Source organism: Lasioglossum baleicum, chromosome 3, assembly GCF_051020765.1.
Source record: "Lasioglossum baleicum chromosome 3, iyLasBale1, whole genome shotgun sequence".
In the NCBI taxonomy this organism is placed as follows: Eukaryota; Metazoa; Arthropoda; class Insecta; order Hymenoptera; family Halictidae; genus Lasioglossum; species Lasioglossum baleicum.
Genome location: NC_134931.1, coordinates 1,072,220 through 1,093,247, shown reverse-complemented (window position 1 = coordinate 1,093,247; position 21,028 = coordinate 1,072,220). Strand labels below are relative to the sequence as shown.

The following is a 21,028-nucleotide window of genomic DNA, read 5'->3' as shown; positions in this document are numbered from 1 at the left end:
TACATCTCGGCCAATCGCGGGGAAAAACAAACGTTACTTGACTTGACACGTGCACGAAACAGCTGTTTTCTTTCACGAACACGTTTAATCGACGTCCACGGACGATCTCGCCCGCACAGAGGGTCTTGTACCCTCGTCGAACTGCAACTGTCGACTTTATATACATTTGGCTACACAATAGCCAAAAGCGCCGTTGGACGCAATTAATCTGCGTCTCGAAGGACATTATTGACGACAATCTTTTTGATATGTAATTTCTCTACGGTTACTAGACTGCGGTTTTTATGCGTTTATGACAAAATTGGACGCGTACAATTTAAAGCAGTGCACGTGTTATCAAATATTTAAGGACATCGATGTACTCGTTTCAGCTCAATAGGATAATTAAAAGAAGAATATATACAATTTTTATTTGTGTGTGGCTCCCGTGTCCCGCAATCAATGCGAACATCTTTTATTTTGCGTAAGGATCCGCAGTCTAGCGATTAAAATCAATAGATAGAATATGAAACAGTAGAAAGATTGATTCCATTCGTATGAGGACGTCTCGCCGGACGAATGAAGATGAAATGAAAATTAAATTGAAAGTAGAGAAGCGAGGGACACACGCGGATTACACGTGAAAATAACCGCTCGACGCTCGGTGCGTGACGCGCGAGAGGACGTCGCGACGCCGGCGCATCCATCACTTCAACAACCGGTTATCTGCCGCGGAACAGAGAGAGACATAGGAAACGGGAATAACGCGTCCAGACGAAACAGATTTTTCATTCAATTCCTGTTTCTTGCAAATGATGCACAAAATCCTCGTTTCATTGTACGCGAACGAATCGTCCGCGATGCTGCGTTCCCCACTGAAAATAGACGGAGACTCTTTCACGGTAGCCGTGTTTCAGAACATTGTGAATGTTCAAAAAATTGTGGATCTTTGTACACAGCTCTCGGAAAAAATTTCAATATTTCCTTTTTCGTGAAACGTTTCTAGGATAAAGAATAATACTTTTTTAAATGCATTTCTCGAAAGAAAGTCGACAGTTTAATAAAGAGACTACTCGCGTGCACACGCAGGATCTCGGCCGAAATTATGCGGCCGATGCGTCCTGTGAGAAGAAGAAGAAGAAGAAAGAGCAGGACGATGCAGAGGAAGGACGAAGGGCCGAAGGGCTAGTTTCGGCCTCAGTCTGGCAGACAATCGTAAAAGCCGAACGATCCCTGCGCGAATTATAGGCCGCGGTTCCTCGGCGAGAATATGTCTATCCATGAACGTGTGTTGAACGCGAACACGGCACACACTAAACTGTTCTTCGTCTGGCCCCGATAGCGCGTCAGAATAAACAATATTTACGAATTACTTTGCTGCACCCCTTGCCCCGGATCCTGCCTCCTCGGAAAAAATCGATTTCGAGCTGCGGTTTCGGTGGCCCCTTGCCCAGGATCCCTCTGCTTAGGATTCTAATTTCGCTAATGTCCAGAATCCTTCTGTCAGTCAGCCGGCTGTTCCTTCGAACTCGTTATTAGCCGTAGAGAAAGAATTACACCTTCCTGAGCGGAGCTTCGTCTTCATTCGACCGGAAATAAATCAACTGCAAAAGAGTTCGATCGGTGAGACGTACTAAAATTATTTATTTGAAGTTGGAATAGTATTCTTCGGGTCTTCTTTATTGCTTTTAATACTTCGTGTAGTTCCGATCAGTTCCTATCCGCTTTCTTATAAATAGACTGCGGATCTTTATGCATTTATGAAGTTTGTTGGGTGAAACATAAAACAGTAACAGATTTTTAAAATTCAGGAATGTTGTATTGTTGCTTTTAATATCACGAAGTCGTTAAGGGATGAAATCAATTTTTATGTTATTCCTGCTTACCACAATCAGTGCAAAACATTTTGCATAAATATCCGCAGTCTAATTATAAATCTAAAGAACTTACATTCAAAGAAACTCCAAAGACTCAGTTGCAAATACATTAGGTTGGAGAGTGTCTTTGATTTACAAGCAAAATTACCTGCTTATTTCAAATACGACAGAACTTTCCCTCCAACCTAATTTTAATTATTCTGTCGCTCTCTTCCTGCTACCGACGCGACGTAAAAATAAATTTCCAGGAAAGAACGGGACGCGCATAAAGCAGTAAAACCGAAAATTGAATTGCAGGCGAAGAAATGAACGATACTCGAAATAAATAAAAGCTAGAACGCTGCAGACGTTCGAACAAGAGAAAAGTCGTCTGGCGTTTCATTTTGCGAAGTTCCATTTGGCCTGGCGAACTAGACGAACGAACAGCTTGCAAACACGCGAAAAAATCTTCGGTGAAAATCGATTTTCAATGAGACCGGTTTCGCGGCGATTTTGTAGAGAGACGACAGAGCTGAGCTAGTCGAACATTGTGGTGCAGGTGTAATTAGAGGCCTCGTAGCGAGACATCAAAGCCGGCGGGATTAAATTAAGTGGCTCGGCTTGGATCTGCCTTGCCAATTTTGTGGCAGACGAACCGCGACGTCTTCCTCCCGGCCAACGAACAATTCTCGACGCGATACCAATTAATAACGGCCGCCTGTTCCCGCATAGTTCCCCGTCTCGACAGACTTTGTCGTTCTAAAACGCACGAATCCGACGTCGGGACAAATTCGCGCGAATTCTGATCCGGTGTCCGATTCCACGATCGACAAATTTACGACAAGATGGCCACCAGACAACGCGGACAGCTCTATCCCTCACACCAGGTTTCGGCAAACTTTTTTTGGAAAGCGCCAAGTCGTAAAATTTTCATGTTCGGCCGGGTAATTCTATTCAAAGAGTAATAAAAAAGAAAACAGGTTCAACATTTTCTTATCAAGAAGTGATATTTTCACATAATTTTCTTTAGAGAACAATATTAATCTCACGTATACTACAACTTCATCGTTCATAAATTAGAGGGCAATTTATACTGTTCACAGTCCTGCATTTTAGCTAATGGCTGAATATCGATAACAGACAAAATGGCCGACCGTGGATCGTTCGCTCCTGTTCCGTTTGAAGGCAGACGAGTGTTTTAGAGAAATTCGACTGGCCAGTTGCACTATTAGTGCAATTATCTTCGTCAGAGAGTCGAGTGACCGTGATAATTGGACTGCAGATGTTCGGGCAGATTGCCACTTTTATAGACAAACTTAGAGCGAACGAAGCTAAGTGACATCTTGTTATCCGCAGCAACTGTTTCAACGAATTAAAACGGCTTTATGTTTTATCGTCGGACTATGAATCATCTTCGGCCACGTTTGAAGTTAGACCGCTAATCTATTTGTTATTTTTCGGCGATTTTTATTATCTCGATGAGTAATTTCTAGCGACGATTCGAAAGTAAATTGTCACTCGGACATCCTGAATGAAGCCGACAGAAATTATTTTTATGGGAGATAAAACTCGTTGTCTTATTGAAGACGATAATGAGATGAAACGAGATCGAACGACAAAACGGGTATTTATCCGAACCTCGTCGTGTGCGACTCGTTGAGCCAATATTTCTTTAGAAAGCGTGAAATATCAACACGACTGATAGTCGCCGCTTTCTGTGTGGCCAATGGGGTTCCCATACAGGCTGTCGTTTCGTACGACGATTGCACAACGCTGTTCGAATGATTTTTCGGAAAAATTTCTGCTTCGAGACAACCATATTACTTCTCAATCAATTTTATTGATGTTTTCAGCGCACTGGTTCGATCTGGTGTTACTGAACTAAGCAATTTTACAAATTACCACAAAATTTTCAATCAGAAAATTAGATTTATTAATTAGAAAAATTTTTCTCATTAATAAATTCTGCTAATGGCTTTAAAATACATCAAAAGTAGATTGAATGTCAATTAATAAATTACCACAACTTTGTATGGTATATGATACAAACAGTGGAAACTTTTGCTTGGATTTTTCACGGTTCATATTAACACCAAACATCGATTGGCCAATGGGGTGATCGATGTTTTCTGATTCATGGCCTTTTCAAATCCTAACGTTTACCTTAGTTCGTATATCACAGGCATGGAGCCAACACGTGGTCATAAATACGTAAAGAATTTAAAATAATTTGTTCACTTAGCAAGTAGGTTCCTTTCTTGGAACATTTGGTTTTTTGTGCAGAATTTAACATAAATTACATATTATAATAATTTTTTACAGACGCAATTGTATTAAAATTTTTCTTGAAAATGGTCTAAAAATAGACCGAAACGTTCAAAATTTTGTGGCAATTTGCAAAATTGCTTAGTTCAGTAACACCGGATCGAACCAGTGCTCTGAAAACATTAATATAATTTATTAACAAATTGTCGATCGAGATAAAGGAAACAAATATATTACTTCTCGCTTGACACACTTGAATCTTACGTATCCTTGACCGTCCAGTTCTTAATTCAAGTTCTCAGATTGAATTATTTATAAGCAGGGTCCCTAACTGTTATAACCAAAAATAAAAAAAAGTCATGGAATAACAAGATTTCATCGACTAAAATCGTATTGGTTACAAATATGGATTATAATTAACCGAAAATTTTTTCTCTTGTTGGTAAATGTTATCGTTGAGATTCATTCATTTCGATCACTTATAACAGTTATCAATGAGAGAAGTTCATTTCGATCGCTCATAACAGTTATCAATGGGAGAAGTTTATTTCGATCGCTCATAACAATTATATCGACGAGAGAAATTTATTCTGATCGCTTATAACAGTTATCAATGAGAGAAGTTCATTTCGGTCGCCCATAACAGTTATCGATAAAGGAAACTTGTAATAGTCATTATTAAATAGTGCAACTTGCAAATGGTAGACAATCAATTATTTCATAAACTTTTTATTCATAAAATTAATTGCTACAATCAAAATTTAATGTGACAAACATGAGTTTTCCGAAATTTTCTCCTGATAAATTACATCGCAAATCATCTAGTGTTCATTTCTGTCCCAGGTACATGAAATACCTGTATCCGTACGAGTGTGAGAAAAGACGACTGTCAACACCAGCAGAATTGCAAGCAGCCATCGATGGAAATCGACGAGAAGGTCGTCGTAGCAGTTACGGTGCCTACGGGGGCGGCGGAGGCAGTGGTGACAGCATGGTGCAGAGGAACCCGCATACAACAAATGCTCTGGCGTTGCACACGCAAATGTCGCCGCTCTCTTTAGTTACAGCAGTAGCTGCCGGTGGACAACACCATGGACCACAATCTTTGGTGAACGGAAGCGCAGCGCACACACCTCTGCCACATCATCCTCATCATCCTCAGCACACTCAGGGATCACTGGGACAGCCGCCGAATGCCGGTCAGTACAACAATAACTTCACATGTTCGCCACCAGCATTTCTTTCATTGCACACTTTTATTTTCGAAATTGTTCATCAAATGCGACGCACCTCCGTTATAAATGGACTGCGGATTTTATCCATTTATCTTTTATTGATTCACCCTTTGGACTCGAAGCAATTTGAACTCCGGAATCAAGACATATCTTTGAATCTAGACGATTTTCATTCTAAATTGAAATTGTGTGAACCTGTGTTCTCATACATTTGGATTTTCAGCAATTTCTAGGATATACAAGAATTGAATAATTTAAAAACTGTTTCAAGTAATGATATGGCCAAAAAAGTGAGTAGATAAAATTCAAAATTGTTGAAAAATTTTTAAAAACGAAGATGTCAATATATGATTTCTCCTCTATTAAAATCGTTAAGATAAATAAAGAAGAAACAACATTCAATTCAATAAAATAATCCCAATTATCGATCGTAAATGTTGAATATTAAATTTGAAGATGCTTTCGGCGCTACAGTTTCGATCATTTAATTGAATTTTATTAAATGATCGAAACTGTAGCGCCGAAAGCATCTTCAAATTTAATATTCAATTCAATTTCCATTTTTTGCAATCGATGCAGACAATTTTTATGGTGCATATATAAAGATCCGCAGTCTATTCATTAAGAAACACATATTTATCTGGCTCGCGTGCCTTGCAATTACTGCAAACATTTCTTATTTCGCATGAACATCCGGTCTGGTTATGAACAAATAAACGCAGCGTAATGTAAACGTTGATTGTGGTTGATTCGACACGGAAACTAGGGGCGGTGCTAGAGGACCGATTGAGATCGGTCGAACGTCGAGCAAACGCTAAAGAGTGGCTGAACAGGGTGAAACAGGGTAAAGCAGGGTGGAACCGGGGGTGGAAAGGCGGTTGCCCAGATCGCAGGGGCGAGAAGGAGGAAGAAAGGGGTAGGGAAGTAGGAATGCTCGTTAGCGAGAGTCATCCGTTAACGCCTGTCTCCGGAGGATCGTACAATCAATTACGCTCCTCCTTCGCTCTCGCATCATCATCTCCGGGGAGGCCTGGAACCCTAACTACCGATTTAAAATAAACCCGCTCCTCCTCTGCTTCGTCCGCAGGTTATCTCTTTCCTCCCTTCCTGTGCTCTTTTTCAGAGCCTTTCGATTCCATCGTTTCCGGCTTTTTTTAAGTCGTTGGTTGTTCGCTCGCACATCAAGAACCGTAGATTAGAGCAGTAATTGTTTCTTCGATGCCAAGAGTTCTTGCTGACTGATGTGGCTCGGTTCGCCAGCTCGCTGATCAATGCTAAGTCGCGATGGACAACCCCTAAGGAAGTAATAGAACATCTGACAAAATTCAATGACTTACGTCCTCTACGTTTATGATAGAGACATGAAAGAAAGTGGGTTTATTTTTTTATATTGCATTTTATCCTCTTCTAAAGATTACGGAAACCAATACCACTTTATTGTCTCATTTCAGGTCAATTATTATATTGCACATAAGTAGACTGCGGATCTTTATGCATTTATAGCAAAATTGAGTACATGAAATTCAAAATTGTTGGAAAATGTTGAATATTGAAGATGTCAATATGATTTCTCCTCTCTATTAAAATCATTAGGGGAAGAAATAACCAATTTGGTTTTTATTTCTTGCAATCGATGCAGACAATCTTTATTTTGCATAAAGATCCGCAGTCTACACATAAGTATCAATAAAAGTTTTGCAGATCCTAAGGTGGACGTATTATAGATTTGAAATTAAATTTGATAGATTTTAATAGAAGATAAAACGCAGTTTTGAACCTACCTGCATTCACCGGCTTCGGTTCGGGAGATTGAGGATTTCTTAAATTCTAAATGACTGATTGAGGAATTGGAACGAAGAGAACGAAGTAGGGTAAACTCTTTAAAAATGATTTGAAGCTTTGATTTGAGTAAAAATTAACAAAAGTATATTGTAAACACCAAATTTCGAATACATAGAGTTATTGTGATCTTATTATAAATTGTTAGTATTTACCTTACGCTGATTTCGCTCGAGTTTTCGCTCGCAGGAAAAGATATAATCGTTTCTGCCACGAAGATGATGATAATGTTGATGTTGTTGGTGATGATGATGATGACATCAATCCGGCGGGTGTGCACGCCTCGTCACTTAAACAAACTGACTGACATGATTAAAAACCTTGACGATGACGACCAACTGACTTCGAACATAGACTGGGTTGGATTTTATGAAGAGCCATCCCTTTTATAGTTTAGTCAATCCATTGTTCTGAGCCTAATCTCCATGGCATGAGTGCATCTTCAAGCATTCTTCGAAATCAGTTTTCCTATGAACTATTACCTCTTGATCGGATGAAGAGTCTTATACATCCTGCCAGTTAATTAGTCACCAGCTTATTATTTATCAATCTTTGTTGATTTCAAAGTATCGATCTTCACATTCTTCAGCGATGAACAGTTTTCAACGGATATTCATTCGCAATTTATATTTCAAATGATCGCTTTATATTTAATAAAATACATTTCGCTGCGTTCTTAATTTATTCAATGATATTCTAAATTTAAGTCGAGTTTAAGTTTAAAATAAATCACATGAGTTAACAATTCCATATAATCAGCTGCGAAATATATCTTATAGATTTTCGTTAATTCTATTGATTCTGCCGCACGCAATATGATATAATGTACGACAGTTCAATATTAATTATCAACAATAGTATTTAACATTCAACCTCTCGCACAACATTATTAAGAGCAAGCATCAAAAGAAATTCAAAAAATATATGTTATACATGATTGATTATATCACTTATTATCGATGGCTGAACCACCGGACGTGACAACATCCAAGATCCAAGGATCTTTATGAAGGAAGGGTTGCATTTCTTCCACCATTCGCAATCTGCTAATAGCGATTTGCACCCTATCTATACATGTTCGCGAAGGTGTTGCGTAGTTCGCAGACGCGCGTCTCGCCCCGATGACTCAGAAGAAAATTTTCGCCGGTTACTCGGTAGTCCTATTCTTCTTGTGGCCCATACAGAGCAGAGTCAAAGCCAGTCGCGTCGAGATGGACGGTGGCGAGGTCTTGGTTCGAATGGCTCATTTGTCGAGCCGTCCGAACGGTAGTGTTCAGGGAGAGAGAGAGAGAGAAAGAGAGAGGGAGAGACACGCGTTCCTCCCTCTGGATACACTTCTCTTCTCTGTTCCGCGGTTTACCCTGCTCGTCCATGGTCCTACGACGGTGCGACGCCAATCAACGGCCGTCCCCGTTTTAATTTAGCACTCGGTGGATGCCGGTTCCGTCGCGACGACAGCGTCTGGGCTCGGGCGATTGACGTGCGCCGCCGTTTGATCGATCGTCCCGCGAACACACCTACCGTACAAGGCAACCACGACCGCACGACTTCGATTTCAACCTCTACGATCGCACACGAACCCCCACCCTGACCCGTGCTTATACAACAGTAAAATGTTTAGTAATTGATTAAACACAAGAAATGAGAATAAAAATGTAAGAAATATTGTACAATACACTACGGAAGGATGACTGGGTGAAAGGATGACAGTGAAACCAGTATCGACGATAAAGCCGCCCGCGAACAAGTGCGTTTTATTCTAACACAAGAAGTTAACCCTTTGTCCGACGATTTATTTTACGGTTTCAATGATTAGAACATTTTTGTAGATCATAATATGTTCTCCAAGGGTGCGGGATGCGCCTTCTCATTTCTCGATAATGCGAAGATGGGGTTATTCAGTACTGAAAAGCGCTAGATTAAAGATCAATCTAGGCCGCAGTCGCCCTCAAAAATCATCTATCAACTCTCGACGTTTCTTCATTTGATATTTCTCACAAAAGAGACAAGCAAGGTTATAGCGACTGCACAAAGCCAGCATAAAGCCACCTGACTTTTTGGTGCAATCTTATAATTATGTCATCGTAATGAGAAGCTGATGCACGATAGCTTTTTAGGATTAATAAAAGAAACCATTTACATGATTACATTCATAGATATATTATTTATTTACAGAAGAACGTAGTTATATTGTTTAACTAAAAACAAACTGCGAAATTTCCATAAAGCCACACGTTTTTTAAGTAGATAGCATCAAGATTATCGAAAATTTCTTCTATATTTACAAATTAATACTTCGTATAATTGCCATTTCTTCGAATAACGTCGAAAATTCGGTTGGGCATTGATGAAATCAAAATACAGAAGAGTTTCTGCTTCGATGGATGTTTACACTTCGGTCATCGCAATCGATAACTCAGAAACAGAGTTTGTACTGTTTACAATTGCCATATACATACGTTTCTGGCAAGTATTTCCCAAAGATTCTCAATTGCATTTAAATCTGGCGAACAAGCTGGCCACTTCGGTGGTGGCTCATTAATGATTTGGGCTGCATTCAGAGCCAATAAAAAAACACCAATCTGTCGAATTAATCATAAGATGAATTCGACATAATATACGGAGCTGTTGGAAATGGTCTCAATACCATTTACAGAAGAAATTGAGACTGCCAATTTCATTTTTCAGCATGATAACGCCTCAATGCATGCATCAAGACAAACAAAGGAGTGGTTAGACAACAAAAATATGAAAATTTTGACATGGCCAGATTGTTCGCCAAATTTAAACCCAGCTGAGAATCTTTGGGGAATACTTGCAAGAAAAGTATATGGTAATGGTAAACAATACAACTCTGTTTCTGAGTTATGGATTGCGCTGAACGAAGCGTGGCATCCATCGAAGCAGAAACTCTTCGTACTTTGATTTCATAAATGCCTAATCGAATTTTCGACGTTGTTCGAAGAAATGGCAATTATCTCCTTAAAAAACGTGTGGCTTTATGGAAATTTCGCAGTTCGTTTTTTGTTAAACTACATAACTAAATGGTTTCTTTTATTAATCCTAAAATGCTATCGTGCATCAGCATTACTATGACATAATTATAAGATTCCATCATAAAATCAGGTGGCTTTATGGTAATTTCGGACAGTGCATACCATACATTTGTAACGTAAATGTAATAAACTAGTGATGATGTATAATAACCAGTTATTATACATATAATCACCTGTTTATTTGGTAAATGTGATAAATTCTTGAATATTTATCAAATTGACCGGAGGGGGGGGGGGAGTTTATATATAATTCCCAACTCGTAATGGCGAATGTGATAAAAGTCCGTTGGTGGCAGTCTTTATAACCTAATGGCCGGCCCTCTGTTCTCCGATTTTGACGAAGTTCAAATATGTTATAGATTTCGACATTTTGAACAACTTCTTCCTTTTCCAATGGGGTTGCTTTTAGTTTTTGAGATATTCGCATTTTGAAACTAATTCTGATCGCATGATTTTTCCATTACTATTTAGTTCAAATTCTGTATGACGGGCTATATGTATAGAATGCGAAGATTATGCGATCAGAATTTGTTTGGATTAGGTGGTGGAGAAGGCGGAGAGAACGCAGACGAAAATTCAGGAGTAATCTTTAAAAATTGGAAGCTCACCATATATCTGTGGTTGTCAGGAAGAACGCCGCATGTCACACATTTTCACTTTCGAGATATAGCCGTTTGAAGTTTTGATCACTAATGCTTCGACATAAGACATCGGTTAAATTGTATTATTTTTTGGAGCCTTTCGAATTTGTTTTCATGATTTTTTCTGGTAAATACGTCAATGCTATATATATGTATATCAAATTTTTTGGAATTTTGACATGCGGCGTTTTTCCTTGCAACCACAGATATATGTATGATCAGAGTGAGACCCTGTTTTCTCTCTCATCTCCACAGCGTCTTTACAAAAAAGAAGTACTCTCTCTATAACTTATTCTATACACAAATTTTGGTAAAATCGTGGACTTTTATCACACTCGCCATCACGAGTTGGGAATTATATAAACTTGCGCGCGCGACGGTTAATTTGATAAATATTCAAGAATTTATCACATTTACCAAACTCAGTGGTGATTATTGTATACAGCGTGTCCCAAAATTCGTGAACTTCCCGAAAGGGAGTGGTTTCTGAGACCACTTCAAGCGACATTTTCCTTTGCAAAAATGTTATCCGCGGCTTTGTTTATTAGCAGTTATTAACGGAAAACACAGCCCAATCAGAGCGCGACCTAGACGCGAGTTGGCACAGTCGGCCAATAGACAGTTGTCGCGCCGGGCCAACTGTGGCAACTCGCGTCTAGGTCGCGTTCTGATTGGTCCGTGTTTTTCGTTAATAACTCCTAAACAAAGCCGCGGATAACATTTTTGCAAAGGAAAATGTTGCTTGAAATGGTCTCGGGAACCATCCCCTTTCGGGAAGTTCACGAATTTTGGGACACCCTGTATACTAACCGGCAATTATACATAATCACATTTACCGTAACAGATATACCAATGTATACCAGACTATACTACAGTCCATCAGAGCAAGTCCATCCCCGTTGCAATTCGTTGCTCCAATGCAAACACCTGTATCACGAGACAATCGGATATATTTCTACTATATCTCCACTATCTAAGATCCATAGAGTAGAGATAAGATGCTTCTACGTTCTTCATAAGTGCAGCTTCGCCACGAGCACACCCTTACCAAAATGTTTAGACGAGTATATTGTACTCAGCAACATTGGGCACAATGCACTCAAAGGATTAATGACCGTTCCTCGCCGTTGCTAATGGACTCTTTAATTGTATCGATCCCCATGTTGGAACCAGTGGATAATAAATGTATCATACAATGCGTAATGATACTGGATATATATGTATTTGTAATATGTGTGTGTGAGCTACGAGTACGTGTTTACACTTCAAAGGTACACTTCTTCTCTGGAAGAAGGTCATAATATGTACGACGTAAACGCGCAATAGAATATTATTATATTAGTACCCAACAGATGTCGCGGTTATACAATGATACGAAAGATTTCTACACCCCAAACAGGACCTATTCCGGAGTTTGAAGCCCGGCTCACTCTATGGAACATGTACAACAACAACATTCTCTATCCTGGAGTCGGACATCAACCATCCATGTCACCACAGCCTTCACACTCGCCGTTACCAGCGGCGTCTAGCCCCGAACCTCAGAGGGAAGCCCTCGATCTTGGACTCAGGTAATAATTGCGGTATAGTGTGAGAAGTGCAAAAGTTTGTACAGGTTCTGCTGCGTTTTAACACTTTGCACTGCTTTGTCGAGTGTGACTCGACATCCGAGAAAGGAAAATGTAAGCGAAACGTGTTTTTATATGTATTTGTTTCTTACTTTGTTTATTTAAGTTGTATTTTTTAGTTCAAAACTAATACAAGTGCCACAAATGTAATATAAATTAGAACAAAAAGTTCGAGAGCTGTATTTAAAATGTGTTTAAAATAAGTAGCAGTCAAGGAACTGTCCTTTGAAGTAAATTTTAAATGAAACACTTATAAAATAGCAGGGAGTTACTTGATCGCGGTGAATTTATAATACCGCGATGATGTTTCAGGTCGTCGCCCTTGTCCTCATCTCCAGCAAGACAAAGTTCACCTTCTTCAGGCGGCAGTTTGCAAGTTAAAAGAGACCCTGACATAATTAGCACACCTGGACCACCACCTGCGAAAAGGTTGCTCTCGGACGACGACAGTCCTGTTGAAAAGAGTGCATCCTCTATCCTAGGAACGCACATTAAAATTTCCAATCGAGGTAGGCAGTTTCGTACTTCTATTTTAATTCTAGCTTCCGAACAAACGTGAGACATCGAAGTCACATAAATTCTTGAGTCACAATGCAGTAGCAAAACAAAACGTTGCCTAAACGACCATGTGAAGGGTGTTTTTTGTAAACCGGATAGAACTCTAAAGTTAAAAAAATAACACAAACAGTTAACTTTTGATGAAAAAACTTATTTTGTTCGAAAGACTTGGCATTAATATTTAAAAACGACTTCAGGCATATCAATCTAATTTCGGGTTACTTTTCCGAGCATTGTCAACCGTATGTCGCGAGTGATACGAAAAACGTTAGCCTCTAAGACTTCGCGTCAGATCACACGACCTTGGGGCCAATTTACAGGGCCATTTCGCGAAATCGCAAAATCGGTACATTGTATCAAACGCGTGACTCGAAAGTGCATTAATCTCAGCTAAACTTTGTGTAGAATTTATAACTTGTAGAATGGTTATATAGGTTATTTGCAGTGAACAGAATCCTCTTTGGTAGTCTATATATATATATATATATATATATATATATATATACGTATATATATATATTTTTTTTTTGTACGATACACTTGTAAACACAGACGACTGTTCGCACGAGCGGTTGATGTTCCTCACGTACGCCTCATTAGATACATAATTGCTTACTTCTAGTGAAGATGTCGCGATTGATCGGTAACGCAGTTTTTCTAGTTTCCAACACTTTCTGTCGCGATCACGGTTGGTTTTGCATGGCAACATTCTCAATTGTTTTACTAAGGGTAGAATCCTTTGTTCACCAGGAGACGGAAGGAATGGCGATAATTCTCTGGTGGTCAGTATGGAGCTGAACGGAGTGATGTACCAAGGAGTATTGTTTGCCCAAACAGACAGCAGGACCACAAGCAGCACTGCGAGCAACAATACGGCGAAAGCGTCGCGGAGCATGGTCTCGTGAACAACAAGCAGATGAACGATAAGCAGCCTACCCACGATGCGTCTCGATAATTAATCAACGATCATCCATTCGCCTCGCGTTTTCACTATTATACAAAAACCTCGGACAATATATTACTTCCGAGTCGTTTCGGATTCATTTCATCGACGAGAGGATAATTATCATTCTCAACTGTAGAGAGATTCTAGAGGAGATCTTTTTGAATCTCTTGATCACTGTTCGAAGAGCTTTTCGTTTCTACAGATATTTCCACCGATTTCTCATTTCTACTGACCGAAACGGTTCTTCGAGTTCGAAGTTTTTCAAGTTCTGTTGTTCGAGACCGCGAACAATTTTCGGAGAGATCGGAAAGAAGTCTCGTCCGCGGTAGGCTGCTCCTCCGCTTCGGCGGCTAATTCAATTGTTATATCGTGTGAATAGTACTGAATGTATGATTCGTGTGCAATGAAAACAGGTGTCTCTTTTCTTTTGTTTTCTTTTGGTAAATTAGAATACTTCCGAACGCCTTGCATTCCTTTCGCTCAAGGAACTTTCCGGGAGTGTCGCTGACGACGACCATTGTTCGTTATCGATTTCACAATGATATTTACGAAAAAAAGAGAAAAAGAAAAAACAAAAAGAAAGAAGCAAAAGGCAACCAGACCAGACACTCACTCTCCGCAAGTGTCTTGACCGGAAGCATTCGGCCGGATCGATGAATCGATCGCATACACACACACAGAGAGAGACACACACGCTCACTCACACACGAACACTTGTCCACATTTCTTTTCTCTATTTTACGTTCGTTTTTTTTTCCTTTTCTTTTTAAATCGCTCTATCGCCGAATCAAAACATCTTAACTTATTTATTGCCGCCGATCTCTCGACGCCTCGAGGCCCGTTTCTCGGTGACGCGAGCTGCATTGTCAATTCGATACCGAGGAATCGGCCTTCTTCCGATATTTTATAGCATTTTTAATCAGTACGTGTATATTTGTTTTTACCGCGACTTATTACCTATCGCGATCCCCGCGATTATTAGCAAACGAGAGAGTGAGAGTGGATGGGAGTATGAACAAGTGTGTGCATATCGATCTTTAAATACAGTGACTCCCATTAATATTCGGACGCTCTAAAAAAAAAACGATAACTTTGTTAATATTGGACTATGCGATTTGAACTTTTTTGGGAAGCTAGAGCAATTAGGTTACTACAGAATGTAAAAAGAAATTTTTTCAAAAGCATTTGATAGGAATTGTAGAGAAAATACTAAAAGTTACCTATATTGGGCCTATATTGAAATTTTAAAAAATACCTTTTGTAGATCTGTATCAATTATGTGCACTGTGAAAGTATAGAAATCGGTTGATGCGGGAAAAAACGACAGGCATTGAAAGATGTAAGAATCCTTAGATTCATTGCAGTTGGACGCCGAGAATCGTGAAAATCTGAAATTTTTACCATCTTTAAACGTTTGTAGCTGATTGCAACGTTGACCGATTTTGACGAAATTTCCAGAATACGTTTAATTCGCACAGATCTACGAAACGTGTTTTCTAAATTTTGTATACAAGCCCACATAAAAAAGTTGAAAAATACAACTTTTAGTATTTTCTCTGCAATTCCGACAACTTGCAGTTTTTTTTTCAAAAAATTTTGTCACGTTGTGTGGCAAACCAACTGTTCTTACTTCTCAAAAAATTTCAAGTCGTATATTCCAATATGAAAGCAGTTATGGTGTTTTTAAGAGTGTCTGAATATTAGTGGGAGTCACTGTATATGTATACACGCACGTATACAATGTACATGGACAGAATCAAAGAAAGAGAGAGAGAGTAAGACAGAAGGGTGGGGGTGGGAAGAGTGAAACAGAGAGAGGTAGAGAATCGTCCATCTTATCGCTCGTTCGTTAAGTGTACATAGTCATTCGAATAACCTTTTTTTTCTTTGTTTTCTCGTTTCGCAAAGGGACAGAGCTCAGTGCGACAATATTATATACGCTATAGCATATTAATAATAATTATTATTCTTACTAGATTTAAGGACAGGAATAGAGAGAAAGAGAGGGAGAGAGAGAAGAAAACTATTGTAACGCGATTTTTATTCTTGTACGCACGAATCATTTTTATTTTCTTTTATTTTGCGACGCGTGGTTTCCGTCGCGGGACCGAAAGTGAACCGTCCTCGATCGAACGCGAGAAACCTTTCTTGCTGCTTCTTCTTCTATCTTCGTTCGATTACCTTCCTCTCGTTTCTCGACGTTCCACTGAAAATTCTTATAACATTTACGTTCGATCGGGACGGCCCACGTTTCCGATATTCGTCGTCCCCTTCGGCAGGGTTCTCGTTGTTTTCTTTTCTCTTCGAGACGGTGAGACTTGTTCACCGACGTCGGAGCATGGGCCAGTGTCGATATTACACACCGATCTATAGATCTAGAGGACGATAAGGGATGTTTCACCTTAAGTAGCGCTTAGCATATACGCGGGGGAGAACCTTTGATCACGAAGGACACGTCGCGAGAGTGCACCCTTCTTGTAGTCATAGTTAGACTGCGGATTTTATGCGATTACCACGAAAATATAAAAAAAACAAATAGCAAAAAAAAATTATCAGTTTTTAGTAGAAATTAAGGATATCGTATCAACTCCTTCGTATTATTCGGGAGAAGGTTTTTTCGTTTTGGCTCGACGCAAAGAATTATGATTTTGCATAGAGATTCGCAGTCTGGTCATAGTCGTTAGAATAAACCGAAGGTAAGACATTAGTATGCGCGCGAGACTGTAAGGGAAGAAGAGATAGGTCTAAAGAAGAGGGATAGAGAGACAGAGAGAGAGAGAGAGAGAGAGAGAGAGGAGATAATTGGAGAGAGCGCGCAAAGTGCGTGAAAGAGGGAAAATTAAAAGATTAATTTTTCGAATCACATTTGACGCGCACGCGAGAGGGGACGAAATTGTTTTATTGTTTATAGCTCGATGGTTAGGCCAAAAAGACTGTTATATAGGACGAATATTATATATAGTAGAAATACTTTCTTATTATGGTTATTAAGAACGATATTATTGTCATCGTAAATATTCTAATTACGACTATACTTACCGCTATTCCTAATCACTCTACTATTAGTATTATCGCAGCTATGTACTATTGTCACGTTGTTACATCGTGATAGCGAGAAACGACTCTGACACGAGCGGCGAGAGTCGTTATGCGACATGATGAAAAAAAAGAGAGAGACGATTAAAAGAGAGTGAAACGCTCTCCTCGTGTTCGGTTTCGCTCCGAGTGGTGCTATGTTTGCACCGTTTCATTTTCGGTCGATTATGAAACGCGAAGATCGACGGAAAGAGAAAAACGGGAAACGTGATCGGGAAGTGTGTCAAACCGGCGAGGTAATCGTTAATACTAGCTGGGTCGCCAGAGACCTGATAATATCGTCGATTCCATCGTCTGCCCGAAAGATGCAGCACCACGCCTACAAGCATAATATTGTAATGGCTCTATAAATGTTGTATATATTCTATATGATATTATCAAGACAAGACAACAGCAACAACAACAAAAATAAATCACACACACACTGACCGCGACATTCAGCTATTAATAGTTCTCCATAAGTAGCAACGTAGTTTATCTGTAAATCTATGTAAACGAGCCCACGAATATCATAACGAATAAAATCGACATTACTTTTATATGATTATGGTCCTGCTACCTCGCCGAGGGAGATAGAGAGAGAATGAGAGAGAGAGAGAGAGAAAAAGAGAAACCGTTCTCGATATTGTGTGTGTGTATGTCGGGATTAGAGCGACTGACCCGCCTAAACGCGTTATGTCCCCGGCCGAATGCTTTGTAACCGACTAAATTTTTCTTATTTTTATATATCTCGATTCATTTATTCGTTCCGTTGGAGAATGTTCAAACTTCTGAATTGACGATTAAAAAGCTCTCAATCCTAGACAACAACGCTTTCTTTTCTTCTTCCGGCGCGAACGTGTACTCCACGGCAGACGAGCACAACCGCGCGAGATCCTCGCGATCCAGACCAAACGTTGAACCGGCGATCTCGTATTCCCTCGACAGCGACGTGTGGAAGACACCTTTGTCGTCGGTCTGAAAAAAAAGACGAGCGATGATTCTTTAATTGAATGTTTGCCCGGCACCTCAAATAATAGCTTGCATGAATAATTAACGGCTTTACTTACACCGAGGCAAATAGGATGTCCAGCCTCGTGCAAATATTTGAACTGATGGGATTCGTACGAGGGTACTGTCTTGCATTGTACGTTCGATGTTAGGCACAGTTCTATGGAATAAAGTCAGTATAACCAACCTTCTAAGTCCAGAAAGTTTCCCTCTGTCCGTCTGTTCTCAAGGTCACGTCAAGGTCACGTCAAGACCACGATATCATAGGCGCAGATCTTTACTATATCGTGGGGGGGGGGGGGGGGGGGGTAATTAGAATGTATGATTCAATTTAAAAAAAGAAAATGACCTTGAAATATCGAAAATGTGACCTCGAGAACCCGTTTTCATCTACCACAATACTTCTGATTATACAGTATCAATGGTTCTTACCAACAGGGATTTTTGATTCAGTCAGCATGTTGAATAATTTATCGGATCCATGTAAGTTTGGATGAATGCAAGTGCAATGGCCCAGTCTATCTGGTTTGAATTCAAGTATGTCTTTTGTTTCCACTTCGTTTGATACCTGTGTGAAAACGAGAAAATATTTGATTGGTAATCAATGAATGTGAATCACCATACAAATTTTACCTCTGCGCAGTGAGCTGCAATTTTAAGGCCAGCATTCCTGGCTTTCTTCAATAGCTCTAAAAATGCATCGCCAGCCATTGGATCTCCACTGAGATCTAGACCTACCACATATTGAGGATATTTCTTAAAATAATCTATCGCTAATTCTATGTTCTCCTCTGCTGCTCTGTATCCTTGTTTCCGATTAATAGACACCAATAACTTCACAGTTATGTCTGAGAAGTCTGTTTTACAAGCCCTACAATTATAAATTGAAAGTCTTCTAAGTGAAAATTTAGTTTTAAACTAAACTTTTAAGTTAAACTATGTTTATTTTGTTTAAAAAAAGTTTCCAAAGTAGAACTGGTAAAAATTCAGTATTTCTTTGATCAGAACAAATCTGTACTAGTAAATGATGAAAAATATCTTTCGTTACTTCGGATAAATGACCTTGAACGACCTGAGAAGACAAAAGTGTTATAGGTAAGTGAATTCGTCTAAACAAGAACAAAGGTCATCTTGAAATCACCTTGAAATTTGCGACTATAAGGTGGCCCCCGAAACAGAGTAAGTTCTGCTTGAAATATTTTTTGCAACGAGCTATAATTTGGGAAATAATTGTGCCCATACTTATGAAAGTAGTCTAAGTGAAAATTTTCAGAAAATGAGTTTATCAGTTTCATTTAGTGTTAATATCCTTTTCCTTTAAATATCTCGAAACAAGAAATATATGAATTAGATAGACCACTTTCATAATTATGAACATCGTGATTGTCCAGTCAAACTATTTTTGAAATTGTGCTTACTCGAAACCTCTTATAATGGCATCTATGTATTCTCGCTTCGTCATTTGCCCATTAATAAATCGAGGAGTGCTCCTCAATTCTAAATAAATTACATTGTCTTCACGAAATTCTTTAATTACATCACGAGCTGACTGAAACACAGCCTCTGGTGTTGTCGTCAATGCGTGTGCTACATCAAACACCTTGAAACACCTACGAAAAATAAGTATACCATCTTCAGATTGGAACATTAATTAATGAACGATCGAGTGTATCATAAAATGAAAAGTTAAGGGGCAAGATGAGCGTACTCGCCTAATGATGAATACTTTCCCATGCTCATGACTATGTTCTCTTCACCGTCCGAATCCGGATTCTGCATTTTGTATAACGTCTTCAATGTCTCCGGACTTAACGAGCCGTTCAAATGAGCATGAAGTTCCTAATAATTATAAAAATATATTAATTTCCAGAAATCATTGTTTAGAAACGTTAACATAACCTCTCGCAAACCCGGCAGAAATTGTTGTAATAAAATACGCACCACTTTCGGCAGAGATTTACAAAATGTTTCTAAATCCATTGTGAAGCGAGAAAGCCTCATGTATCTTTAGCCGTTTCCTTGAAATTCGCGTGCTGTTTATCTTGCACTTACAGCTTTTCTAAATAAATAGAAGAAGACAATGTCCCAGAGTTCCAGAATGATGAAGGTAAAACTGGTAAAAGACAAATGTACAAATTCATACATTACAATGGGTTTATTAAGAAATGTCTAAACTATTTTATGTTCTCATAAACAGTTACTCATTCATTTAGCATTTCTAAGTATTCGATCCTAAAACTATAGACACCTGCGTTTCTCGGTAAATTTTAATTTTCGGTATACAATAATAGTTATTTTTAAATCGCAAGTCACCGGTCATCAAGAGCATTTTTCCAGTTTTTGTTTAAGTCATACAGAAGTTAAAAAATTCAAAGGCAAGGCATTAGCTATACATAAGTTTTTCGAAAGTTTAGGAAATGGAAATGCTGAATACTATAGCAATTAGTCAATGCCAATATGTATCTAAATTTTTCATATTTCATCGTGATTATTTATAAATTGCAGTTCATCTCCAAAAGCTCCAGCTTTAATTTAAGAGTCTGTAAATTAAAAAATTTTAAAGGGAAAGCATTTAAATATTATTGTTTATTCAAGCTCAAATGATTCGTGCCACTTTTCCCATAAGATACAATACAGACTCGGCAAGAATCATCTGCTCGGTAAGGATGTCTGTACACGCCAAAGTATGTAGCGGCAAAACGCTCAAATTGTTAGCCAAATTTATCTAAATTATATATAGATGGCGCCACTATCCAATTCTGAGGTTAGAATGTCCTATCGGTAAATTTGTCTAACAGTTTGAGGCTTCTGCCGCTACGTGCTTTAGTGCTATACGGACATCCTTACGGACCAGATGATTCTTGCCGGACTAAGCATTGTATTTTATGAGAAAAGCGGTAAGAATCATTTGAGCTTGAATAAACAATTAAACCAGAGCA

The 21,028-nt window shown here is 39.0% G+C and overlaps 2 protein-coding genes across 4 annotated transcripts in view; one reads left to right on the top strand and one right to left on the bottom strand.

The window, feature by feature from the left end:
* Retn (retained) overlaps window positions 1-18,275 on the top strand; it is a 180,763-nt gene extending 162,488 nt beyond the window's left edge. For both annotated transcript variants that reach the window (XM_076420118.1, XM_076420119.1), the window contains exons 6-9: window positions 4,944-5,299; window positions 12,271-12,442; window positions 12,812-13,008; window positions 13,808-18,275. In XM_076420118.1, the coding sequence (XP_076276233.1) occupies window positions 4,944-5,299; window positions 12,271-12,442; window positions 12,812-13,008; window positions 13,808-13,962 (880 nt within the window). In that variant the 3' untranslated portion in view covers window positions 13,963-18,275. The remainder of the gene's footprint in view (window positions 1-4,943; window positions 5,300-12,270; window positions 12,443-12,811; window positions 13,009-13,807) is intronic.
* Ada (adenosine deaminase-like protein) lies at window positions 17,115-20,537 on the bottom strand. 2 transcript variants are annotated; one of them, XM_076420125.1, is made up of 8 exons: window positions 20,291-20,537; window positions 20,031-20,202; window positions 19,798-19,928; window positions 19,508-19,699; window positions 18,723-18,960; window positions 18,522-18,657; window positions 18,149-18,249; window positions 17,115-18,056 (listed from the first exon to the last, which is right to left on the bottom strand). In XM_076420125.1, exons 2-8 carry the CDS (start codon window positions 20,088-20,090, stop codon window positions 17,862-17,864), a joined length of 1,053 nt encoding a protein of 350 aa, XP_076276240.1. In that variant the 5' UTR covers window positions 20,091-20,202; window positions 20,291-20,537; the 3' UTR covers window positions 17,115-17,861. The 2 variants fall into 2 exon arrangements, with proteins under 2 accessions (XP_076276240.1, XP_076276241.1); XM_076420126.1 differs by having other exon boundaries at window positions 20,338-20,537.
* Window positions 20,538-21,028: the final 491 nt, after the last annotated feature.